This window comes from Euphorbia lathyris, chromosome 8 (assembly GCF_963576675.1).
Source record: "Euphorbia lathyris chromosome 8, ddEupLath1.1, whole genome shotgun sequence".
NCBI lineage: Eukaryota > Viridiplantae > Streptophyta > Magnoliopsida > Malpighiales > Euphorbiaceae > Euphorbia > Euphorbia lathyris.
In genome coordinates, this window is record NC_088917.1 from 42,243,256 (window position 1) to 42,255,660 (window position 12,405).

At 37.8% G+C, this 12,405-nt stretch overlaps 1 protein-coding gene across 1 annotated transcript; it reads right to left on the reverse strand.

Annotated features, from left to right (window-relative positions):
- Positions 1-85: 85 nt before the first annotated feature.
- LOC136202864 (myb family transcription factor EFM) lies at positions 86-2,044 on the reverse strand. The gene is made up of 4 exons (XM_065993802.1): positions 1,710-2,044; positions 1,123-1,644; positions 864-940; positions 86-778 (listed from the first exon to the last, which is right to left on the reverse strand). The coding sequence occupies exons 1-4, from the start codon at positions 1,909-1,911 to the stop codon at positions 383-385; spliced, it is 1,197 nt and encodes a 398-aa protein (XP_065849874.1). The 5' UTR covers positions 1,912-2,044; the 3' UTR covers positions 86-382.
- Positions 2,045-12,405: the final 10,361 nt, after the last annotated feature.

Sequence of the window (12,405 nt, forward strand, 5' to 3'; positions counted from 1 at the left end):
TTATCTTCTGAAAGAGCACCTCTACCAACTAAGCTATGTGATTTGGCAATGAAAGGCTGGTAAAACTGGAAAGAAATTAGCCAGCCACTGTCGGTGGTGTCTTGTCTTTATTTGAAAATTTCACTCAATACATTGACTAAATAAGACCAACCGTTATTATCTATGGAAACAAGGGTAAATCTGTCCGCAAGACAAAAACAGATAAAACATGAAGTTGCTTTTGGGCAACAAGCAAGTAATGATGTTAAAATTTTGTTTTTTGTTTTTTTTTGAAGATAAAACAAATTGTGACTTTATATATATGGTTACCCTCTGATCAATATTTGACAAAAAAAAGAAAAGAAAAAAAGATTAATGATAAGCTAAACCCTAACCCTAAAAGCTAAAACTTGAGAGTGATCTGACTTGCATTGGTTTCTTCATGAGCATCTAATTCCCTCAAAGGACCCAATCCTTTTCTGTCCACATTCTCAGCTTTCCAACTGCTACTCTCAGACTTTCCATCTTCAATGCTCTCGGAGCGTTCCGGTGAGGTATGAGGTTGTGATGTGGCCTTGTACATATGTAGCTGGTGATGAAGGTGGAGCGGCTGAGGCGGTGTGTAGAAATCTTGAGGATGAGGATGAGGATGAGGAAGAAAGTGAGGTGGTGGTGCAGGGTGGTAGCTGGTTGCATACTCCGGTGGGACCCAAATGCCTCCTAGAACTACGAGTTGTGGTGCTGGGGCAGATGCTGCTTGTGGGCTTGGACTAGGTCTTCTTGTATGGAGCCTATATTTCTGTGCCATAGAAAAAGTAGTATATGCATGTTTTTATGGTGTCAGGTCAGGTCAAAAGAAAAAATTGATTTGGTACAAAATATACCTGCAGATGGCTTTTAACTTCATCATTGGTCAAACCCTCAACCTTCATTAGCTCTCTTATTTGTTTTGGTGTGGCCACTGTTAGACAGAAATCACTCAATCATTATTATATATACTCTTTCTACAACTGAAAAACAGATTTTGACATCCATGTAAAAACAACATAAGGCAATTTTAATAAGCTTAAATTAAGAAAAGATGTAGAATCTCAAGTTGAAGGTGAAAAAAGAAAAACATATATGTGGAAGTTGATAATTTACCTTGAGAACCTCCAAGCATTTGAAGAGCATTGACAAATCTGCGGTGCAAGTCAGGAGACCAACATCTTCTTGCCTTTCTATGAGTAGAAGTAGTATTATTATTGGTAGTTTGTCCATGATCCGGTGATGAATTAGGCTGCTCTCCCTTGTCAGATTCAGCACCCATAATTTGTTTATCAGGAGAAGAAAGAGCTAAGGTTGTTGGGGCTGGACATAAGTTTTTTTCCTTTTCCTTTGAGAATGGTAAGAAAGCTCCTCCATTTCTTTGTTTGGTGTCTAAGCACAACTTTGGACTTACACTAAACCCTCCTATATTATTATTATTATTATTATTATTATCATTAGTTAGTGTGGATTGAGGTTGAGGTTGAGGTTGAGGTTGGGTCCAGAGCTGTGCTGTTGTCATCCAGTTGACCTTATTGTCTGATTTATCATTGTTGAGTGGTATGAATTCTTCAAGAATTGGTCTTCCTCCTTGATTTCCTCTATAAGCTTGCAACTGCTGCCTTGAAGTCTCCACAGCTGAACCAATAGAAAAGAATGATGAGTTGTTCTGAAAATGAAAAATGAAAAATAATAGAATATACCATTAGTGAGAAGTTGCATGCAAAGGGGAAGCTCGCGTTTGAAGACATCAATCTTTTGTCTTTCTTGTTCAAGTCGAGAGAGGAATTCTTCAAGTTTAAGAGTGTGATCATTGTTATTATTATTGTGTTCCCCGAAAGATTTCAATAGCATTGAGTAGCTATGAGGTTTGCAATCCAGGGTTAGCTCTGAAGGAGACCTCATATCAATGTTTCTACTCTCATCAATCAAATGTTCATGCTATACATAGAGAGATAGAGAGATCTTCTTTTTAGAGGGATGAGGGAATAAAGACACAAGAAGAAAAAGGAAAAGAGGGATGGTAACTTCTTGCAAAGAACAAAGCCACTTAAAAGCTATAAATTAGAGGGAAGGAACTGCTTTCTTTTTCTCCTTTTCTCAAAGAAAGAAAGAAAGAAAGAATCACACAAACTCTGACACTAGATGCCTCATGTGCTTACTCTACACCTTATTCCCTTTTTCTCTAAATATTACAATTATACCGATGCTATTTATCTCTTTCTTTTTCCTATATTTAAAACAAAAAATGTTTATGTATAATCTTCTCCTACTTTTGAATCAAACCCCATTAACGCTGAATGTAAAGTTTCATCATTTCATTTTAACTATTCTACTTCTTACACTTCACATAATATTCGACTAATGTATATGCTCTTACCACTAATTACTTTATAAAGACCTAGAATATAGTTCAACCAGTATATTTAAAGTTTTTGTTACTATCTCTCAATTCACAAGTGCAATAAGAAAGATTAATGCATATCATTTCATTTCATGATTAAAGCCAACAAAATTAAAATATACAAATTGCACCCTATTAATTGAAATGATTTTATCTCAACTAGTATATGGTACGGAGATGTTGACTGTCACATTCATAGGATGTCGGTGGCGGAGATGCGTATGTTGAGATGGATGTGTGGTCATACGAGAAAGGATAGGGTGAGTAATGAAATAATTAGGACAAAAGTAGGGGTTACATCTATTGAGAACAAAATGAGAGGTGGTTTGACCATGTAAGACGAAGAACGCTTGATGCGCCGATTAGGAGGACTGAAGAGTGGCAACGGGATGTAGTGGTGAGGGGTAAGCAAACTTGGAGGAAGGTGATCGAGACTGATATGAGTTTATTAGGGATTGAGGCGAATATGGTAGTGGATAGGATAGAGCGGAGGGAGAGAATTTGTATCGCTGACACGATTTGATTGCATAGTTTCATATGATGGTTCATGTCAGCCGATCCCGAATCATTTCGGGACTAAGGCTTTGATGTTGTATATTAAATTGTTTGAATTTGCTTTAATAGACTTTACATGATATGTGACAACATAAACTATATTTGAATTAATCTATATCTAGACTAATTCAAATAAATAATATCCTAACTAATTAATGTTCACACAATCCGTTTCATATCATTTACCCTCAAGTTGATGGTGAATGAACTTTCAACTTGTCTTGTAGTTGAATAAAATGTGCCTATGAAAGTGCTTTCGTGAAATAGATTTCCAAATGTTTGGAACGATGATGAAAGATTGGGTTTGCCGTGGAATACGTGGCGCCCAAATTGACACACTACATAATCAGAGGCTTGGGGCGAGCAAACCCAATTTCATGTAGTAACGTGTGAAGCCATATAAATTCAGACGCAAGGCAAGTGAGAGCCCAACACTCTACTTCTGTCGAGGATCGAAACATAATACACTGTTTGCGTGTGTGCTAAAAAACAAGATTTGGTCTCAGATAAACAATAAAGTTCATCGGTCTGTGCGGTCATCAAGATCACCACTCCAGTCAGCATCAATGTAACCAAATAGATCAAGTGAATGAGCCTGATGAAGAAAAAGACCATGTATAGGCGTGGCTCAGTTTGTTAACCGAATAACTGATATCAGGACATGTAATAGTAGTATATTGAAAATCCTTAACTATACCTTGATATATATCGGGATCATCAAACGGTTCACCACTCTCAAGAGTCAACTTGACTGAAGTACAAGACGGGGTCAAGACTCCATTAGTTTGTGCATGATGAATGATATCCTTAATGTACTTTATGCAAGATTCAAGTGAAGCATTGTAGGAATCCACGAAGCCTCTAAGCTAAGAAAATAGCTTAATTTGCCAAGATCCCTAATGGCAAAGCGAGATTAAAGTTGAACAAGGCATGTAATGGTATTGTCACCAGTACTAGTAACAAGTATGTCGTCAACATACAACATACAACATAAAAAATAGTCAAACACCATTTGTGGAAACAATGTAAAGACGAATTAGCCTTTGAACACACAAAGCCGATCTTAGAAAGGACAATAATCAAACGTTGATGCAACATACATGGGGCTTGCTTAAGGCCATATAAACTATTCTTCAACTGAGAAACATGTGTGGTAACTGAGGATGCATAAAACCAAGAGGTTGTTGCATGTAAATAACCACATTAAAAAATGTGTTGGACACGTCTAACCATCGAACATTCCACCCAATAGATACATTTAACAGAACCCAGATTAGGGTTGGTTTTTATCACGAGACTAAAAGTTTGTTCAAACTTAAGGTTGGGCCTTTGATGAAACCCTTAGCAACTAATCGTTCTATATACCAATCCATAATGCCATACAAATTTAATTTTGTACGGAACACACAACATCATCCAACAATGTTAGAAGATTTAATTGCCTACACCAATTCCCACGTGCCATTATTAATTAATGCATTGTACTTAGAACGCATTGCCTCACGCCATTTCGACTTTCATAAAACTTGAGTGTAGCATGTCGAAGTGGATAATTGAATTATAGCTTGTAATGCTCGGGAAGCGTAATTTTCCTGTTTGGGTTACATTTTATGTGTTTTTGTGGGCTCGATTTCTATTGGTAGAGCTGTTGTTTTGGGTTCTAGATGGGGCCAAGGTGGACTGGAGCTAGTCGAGTTTCAGTACTCTAGATATGAGGATGTGAATTTACGGATGGGTTTGTGAGTTTGGCATTGTAGCTGCCATGTACCGTGATATGTCAATGGCCAACGTAATGGCGAATAACAATGACACAAAATGTGGGGCGTTGGACACAATATGCTTCATGAATTGTTCCCATGGAACAAATGTAATTATTTCCTTAGTAATAGATACATGAAGTGGTGTTGATGAATTTGGTATGGAATTTGAAGGCACACCCCATAGAGGTATGATTGTAAAAGGCTGTTTTAATGCCGGAAACATGACTCTTAGAGGAGGACTCGACTAACTTGTTGTTGACAAAGAGCGAGCTTCACGATCTAACTCCAGATAGGGAAACTCCCGTTCCTTAAAAACAACATGGCATGTGACAAAAAATTAAGCAAATCAAAACATCTATATCCCTTACGAACTTTACCATATCCAAGAAAAATACATTTTCTAGACTGAGGACTCAATTTATTTGAACCATATGGATGGAGCTAAGGATAATATAGACATCGAAAGGACGAAATATGCTATAATTGGGGGGCACACCAAACAACTTTTCATAAGGGGTGTAATGATCAATAGTCGTAATCGGGAAACGATTTATTACATACAAAGAAAAATTTGAATGCATAGGTCCAAAACCCAATGGGTAATTTGGTATGGTGTAAAAGAGAGAGACATGTTTCAACAACATGTCAATGTCTTCTTTCTACCCACCCATTTTGTTCCGGTGTATAAGGACACGAAAGACGACGATTAATACCATTCAAGGATAAATATTCAGTAAGGGCTTGAAATTCGCTTCCCCAATTCGTCTGAAAGGTTTTAATATGTCCATTAAAGTACTTTTCAGCCAAGGTACGAAACTTAACAAAAATACTTATCACCTCAGATTTATATTTCACAAAGTATAGTCATGGGAGTTTACTCCAATGATAATAAAAGGGTATATAAAAACAAAAATTATCATGAGAACTGTTTGTAGGACCCCACACATCAGAACAAAATCCAAAGGATCTGAAGCAATAAAATTGGATTTTGGAAAAGGAAGATGATGCGTTTTATTAACACAACATAAATCACATAAATCATTATTTTTATTATCACTGGATAAAATTTTATTATTCAAAAAGTTTTCTTGAAAATGGGCAAACTAGCTGGCATAATCTAGCATGCCATAAAGGATGAGAAATAGTAAATGCTTGAACTCGATAAGGTAGTGATGACGGAAGTGACATGGTGTAGAGACCATTCCCGTCCACTCCTAAATAAATCTCCTTCTTTGTCTCAAAATTAGTTAAACAGGAAACATATGATACATTAGTTACTTTTTTTAGAACATGTAGAATATCACGAAGCTTAATTGAGGAATCGAGAAGTGTAAATTTTGAATAACCAATATAAGAGATATAAATAGTGTTTCCCTTACCTACTGTAAATTATTCAGGTCCATCATATTCAGAGTGAACATTAAGATTCCCTAGATCAAAAGTCAGATGATGAGTCGCACCAGAGTCAACAAGCCAGTCAATCAAGCTCGGGTTGGAAGTGGTTGCAACATTCAATGAAGGCTTATAATTGGCTTTGAAATTACGATTAAGCTTAGATGAGGGGCATTGTTTGGAAATACGACCAACACCTTTGTAGTTGTGACAGGGAAGTAAAGACATCTAGCGTAATATAGACAGTGAAGTTTGGATGACTAGAAGAATGTCCAAAATTGAAGTTTCGACCACATCCCCTTCCCCTACCGCCATTACACGCAAAGAAGTTCATAGACGGGGATAAAAAATCTACAGAGAATTCTTATGCCAACTGTATAACAGACGCCATAATAGGACTACCATACCGTCCGTTGACTTTCTATCTATTTTACCTTAATCTAAAATATTATTTAATCAATTTATCTCATGAATTCTACTCCACTTTCAATCCTAAATAATTACTACGATGCTAACACAATAGATGAATCATTATGATCAATTTTGAGAAATCAGGATTTTCTCCGATTCTCGAATTTATTCAAGCATTTTCAAAATTATGACAAGATAATATACAAATGAATGACAAATATTAATCAAAATGTATGATGAATGAAATATATATGAACAGAATTCAAATGACAACGACGAATATGATATAAACTTTCAGCGAAGAAAATAACAAAATTTTATTCTTGGTTATTTATTCATGAAATATATAGGTATATATTCACAAAACTTTAATAAAGAAGAACGAGTTTTTGAAAAATTATTTAGAGAGAAGTATTTGCGATAATTATCCTAGATATTCCAAAGGAATATTCTAAAATCTTGTACATTTGTTACTACTTTCCAAGAGTTTTGTGAAATAAAAAGCAGGATATTTACCGATAAAATACCATTTATACTCATGAAGAGCTAGAAATTTTGATAATGTAGAATCCTTGCCTTTCCATTCATTGATAATGTGATATATATACACAAGATATATGTGTGAACATGATAATTACAAATCAATTATATTCCTAAATTACAGCAGAAATATCCATATCTAATACACCCCCGTAGTCGAAACGGGAGGTGGTCGAACGTTGAGACTAGAGCGGAAGTCGTCGAAAAGAATTTGTGGTAGACCTTTGGTGAAAATATCTGCAATTTGATGACGAGAAGGAACATGAAGTACCCTAACCTCTCCTTTAGCAACCTTTTCTCGAACAAAATGTATATCCATCTCAATATGCTTGGTACGTTGGTGTTGTACAGGATTACCAGTGAGGTAAACTGCACTCACATTGTCACAATATACCAAGGTGGATTTACTAATAGGGCAATGAAGTTCAAGAAGAAGATTTCTAATCCAGCAAGTTTCAGATACGACATTAGCAACACCACGATACTCTGCTTCAGCACTAGAACGAGATAAAGTGGGTTGCCGCTTAGCAGACCAAGACAGAAGATTGTCACCAAGGAAAACACAATATCCTGAAGTAGAACGTCGAGTGTCAGGACATCCCCCCCAATCTGCATCTGTATAGGAGACCAAGGAATCTAGTGAAGAGGTTGTGAATGTAAGTCCGAACTCCAGGGTTCCTTTAACATATCGAAGAATCCGCTTGATAGCTGCCATATGAGACGTTTTGGGATCGTGCATGAATAAACAGACTTGCTGAACAGCATAACTGATGTCTGGGCGAGTGAGAGTCAAATACTGTAATGCACCAGCTAAACTTCGATACTCAGATGGATCATGATAAGCAGAACCAGATGAAGCACTCAGTTTTTGCTTAGTGTCAACAGGTGTTGTACAGGAATTTGCTGAAGAAAGACCGGCTTTAGAAATGATCTCAGTAGCATACTTCTTTTGAGACAGAAAAAGAGAGCCGGCGCTCCGAGTGACAGATATCCCTAAAAAATAACTCAATGGGCCAAGATCTTTCATAGCAAATTCGGAACTCAATTTGTTGATAATTGACTCTCGTAGAGCAGTGGAAGAAGTAGCTAGAACGATGTCATCCACATATAAGAGTAGATATGCCATCTCTGCTCCCCGACGAAAGACAAACAGTGAATGATCAGATTTACTGTGAGAAAAACCCATGGTAGACAAGAAAGAGGCAAACCGTTGGTACCACGCCCGTGGTGCCTGTTTGAGACCATAAAGAGACTTTTGAAGAAGGCATACATGATCTGGATAGTTGGGATCCCGAAATCCCAGTGGTTGATGCATATAAACAGTCTCATGAAGATCCCCATGAAGAAAAGCATTTTTTACATCCAGCTGATGTAGTGGCCAACCTTTAGAAAGTGCAATACTTAATACAGCTCGAATTGTTGCTGGCTTAACAACTGGACTGAAAGTATCACCACAGTCTACCCCAATAAGTTGATTCGCCCCATTTCCAACAAGTCTTGCTTTGTATCTTTCAAAAGATCCATCTGCATTAAATTTGTGCCTGAGAATCCACCAACTACGAAGAACATTAGCATTAGAAGGACGGGGTACGAGGACCCACGTCTTATTTTCAATAAGAGCCTTATATTCTTCAGTCATGGCTTGTTTCCAATTAGGGTCTTGTAAAGCAAGTGAGGGATTAGAAGGAATAGGAGAAATAGTGGTGGTGTGTAAGTTGAGCTTTCTTTGGGGTTTGAAAATTCCAAGTTTAGCTCGGGTTGTCATAGGGTGAGTCGGTTGGGTTGGGTTGGCGTGTATAGGATCGGGAGAAGGCGGGGAAGTGGGCTGTTGTGGGGAGGTGAGCTGTTGTGGGGAATTTGTGTTTGGGCCGTGTTGAATTGGAGAAGGAAAGGGACTGTCGAGAGGAGAAGGGGGAAGTGCTGGGCTGTTTTGGGAAGATGGGTTGGGACTGTTGGGCCGTGGTGAAACTGGGCTTTGGTTAGGAGTGGACGCATTAGTGGGGAAGGGAATAATGGGTTGGGTTGTTTGTGTAGGTGAGTTGGAAATAGAAGAAATGGGAGGGGAGGCCGAGACATGTTGAGTGGAAAATGGAAATTTGCTTTCATTGAAAATAACGTGACGAGATATAATTATTTTCCGCGCGGAGATGTCGTAACACTTATAGCCTCGATGATTGGATGGATATCCAAGAAACACACATGGAGAGGACCTAGGTTGAAGTTTATTTCTAGAGGAAGAAGGGACAAGTGGGTAACAAAGACAACCGAAAGTGCGTAAGTGAGTATAAGAAGGAGTACGATTGTAGAGAATTTGAGTCGGTGAAAGAAGACTAAGATTTTTGTGAGGGAGAATATTTAAAAGATAGGTCGCATGAGCAAGAGCATGAGGCCAGAAAGAATGAGAGCAAGAAGCATGTGTTAGAAGAGTGCGAATTATATTATTGATTGTTCGAATCGTTCGTTCAGATTTACCGTTTTGGGAGGAAGTATGTGGACATGAAAAACGGAATTGCATACCATTATTGTTAAAAAAATCATGAAAATGACTATTGTTATACTCACCACCATTATCACACTGAAAAGTTTTGATATCTTTTTCAAATTGAGTACGTACGTAATTTCGGAATGTGAGGAACACAGAAAAAACTTGAGATTTATTTGCTAAGGGAAAAGTCCACAGAAAATTAGAATAATCATCTAGGAAAAGAACATAATATCTATAGCCACTAGAACTTAGAACATGAGATGTCCATATATCACTATGAATAATATCAAACGACATTGATGACATATTTTTAGAAGCATAAAAAGGCAATTTAATATGTTTCCCAAGCACACAAGAATTGCAAATAGAAAAATCAACATTTTTAGGACAAGAAATAAAATTATTAGTTCGAAGATTGTCTAAAATTTGAGGACCAGGATGGCCCAATCTATTGTGCCAAACTGAAGGAGATAAAACAGAAGCATTTAAAGCATAAGAAGACTCTGAAGAGGAGGATGTGACTGGATATAAATCACCGGTGCTATTACATCTCATAATAGGGATCCCCGTGCGCAAGTCCTTCACAGAGAAACCAACAGGATCAAATTCAACGGACACATTATTATCAATAGCAAATTTCCGCACAGATATAAGGTTTTTGATTAATCTAGGGGCATGTAAAACATTGTTCAATTCTAGGGTTTTGTTGTTTGTTTTTAAAGATGCATTACCAAGACCGATAACAGGAATACAAGTGCCATTACCTACTACGATACTTGTGTTAGGACTCTTATTTAAATAAGATGTGAGTTTACCTCCATCCCCGCTCATGTGAGAAGTGGCGCCGGTGTCCATATGCCAAGGTTCTGCAGGTGGTGTGATTGTCAAGGTGTGCATAGCCGCCTCAATGTTTGTTGGAGTGTAATACTGGGCCAGATGGGCCTGCGGATGGGCTCCCAATATGCCTGGCTGGACTGCAGAAGAATTGTTATTAAAAACAGGCCCGCGAGTTGCACCATGAGTTGCACCATGTGAAGAATTGGGCCAAGAAGGATAAGGACATGGGGGATAGGCCCATTGGGGCGCCTGTCCAGTCCATGGCCCGTACCCCCATGGCTGTTGTAAAGAAACAGCCCCTGACCAGCGAGGACCGCTATTTTGCTGCCATCGTCCGCCTCTGCCCCGTCCGCCTCTGCCACGGCGATAATAACCCCGGCCACCGCGAGCAGCGCCAGAATTTTGAGGGAAAGAAGGCCGAACGTGATTTGAATATGGAGGAGCTTGATTCGACGGGGACTGTTGGGCGATAGTAACGGCGGCAATTTCAGATCCGACGGTGGCGGCTGTGCGTTTTTTACGGGCAGATTCTTCCAATAATAACATGGACCTTGCCTTTGTGAAATTGGGCAGAATGTCATTGTGGCGAATTTGTGTTCCGATTGTCTCGTAGGCGTCAGTGAGCCCCGAAATTAATTGAAGAACGAGACGATCGTTGGATACGGCAGCCCCGACGTTGCTTAATTGGTCCGAGAGGGACTTCAAATGTTGGCAGTAGGCAGAGATATCATCAAAATTTTCAAGTCTAGCATTGGACAGTTCTTGTTGTAAATAAAGGGCTCTTGAATTTTTATTATCGGAGAATTGTTGTTCTAGGAGTTTCCAAGCGTCGGCGGCTGTTAAATTTGGTCCGATGATACTGTTGAGAAGGTCTGAAGATATGGTTCCATAAATCCATTGCAACACGATGGCATCAACACGAGACCATAAACCTGGATTCTTTGCTTTCATAACCGAAGAAGAGGTTTCCGATTTATCGTCGGTTTCAGGAAGGATATGATCAAGAACTTGAAAAGCACGGGCATGTGTTTTAAAAAGTTCAGCCCAAGTGGTATAGAGGCCTTTGCCGGATTCGAGAGGATCACGAATAAAGGAGGTAATGTTGATAATGGAGAGGGCCGGATGAGTTGGTGCGGCGGCGACACCATTGTTTTGTTCATTGTTTGGCATGGTGGCAGTAGAGTTTTTAGGGATGAAGAACGGCAGAATGAGGAAGAGAGAAAGAAGAGATTTGGGTGGGATTAGGGAGAGAAATTTTAGGAGAGAGTTTTTAGGAAAGAAATTAGGCTCATGATACCATGATAATGTAGAATCCTTGCCTTTCCATTCATTGATAATGTGATATATATACACAAGATATATGTGTGAACATGATAATTACAAATCAATTATATTCCTAAATTACAGCAGAAATATCCATATCTAATAAATTTATGATAATTACCTAAGTATTCTCGAAATATATTCTAATGGAAAGAATACTGAATTTAATATTCTTGGAATCCACGAGAATGAAAGTATTACTTTTGAGAGTGAAGTTTTCACGATAATTATCCTAATATTCCTGAGGAATATTCTGGAACTTTGTAGAGTTGTTATTACGTTCCAAGATTTCATAACAAAATGAGATATTTACCAACAAAACACCATCTAAAAAGTCAGAAATTTATAATAATTACCTAAGTATCCTCGAGATATATTCCAATGGAAATAATATTGAATTTGCTTTCAAAAAAATATTGAATTTAATATTATTGGAATCTCCGAGAATGAAAATAGGACTTTTACCAATAAAATTTAATTTTATTAAATAAAAAAGGCTATTTGGAGAGCAAAATATTTGCAATAATTATCCCAAATATTCTCAAGAAATATTCCGGAACCTTATACGTTTGTTACTATATTCTAGGAGTTTTATGGAATTAAAAAGTGAGATATTTATCGATAAAGTACCATTCATTGTGGTTAAAAGTTAGAAATCTATGATAATTACCTAAGCATTCTCGAAGTATATT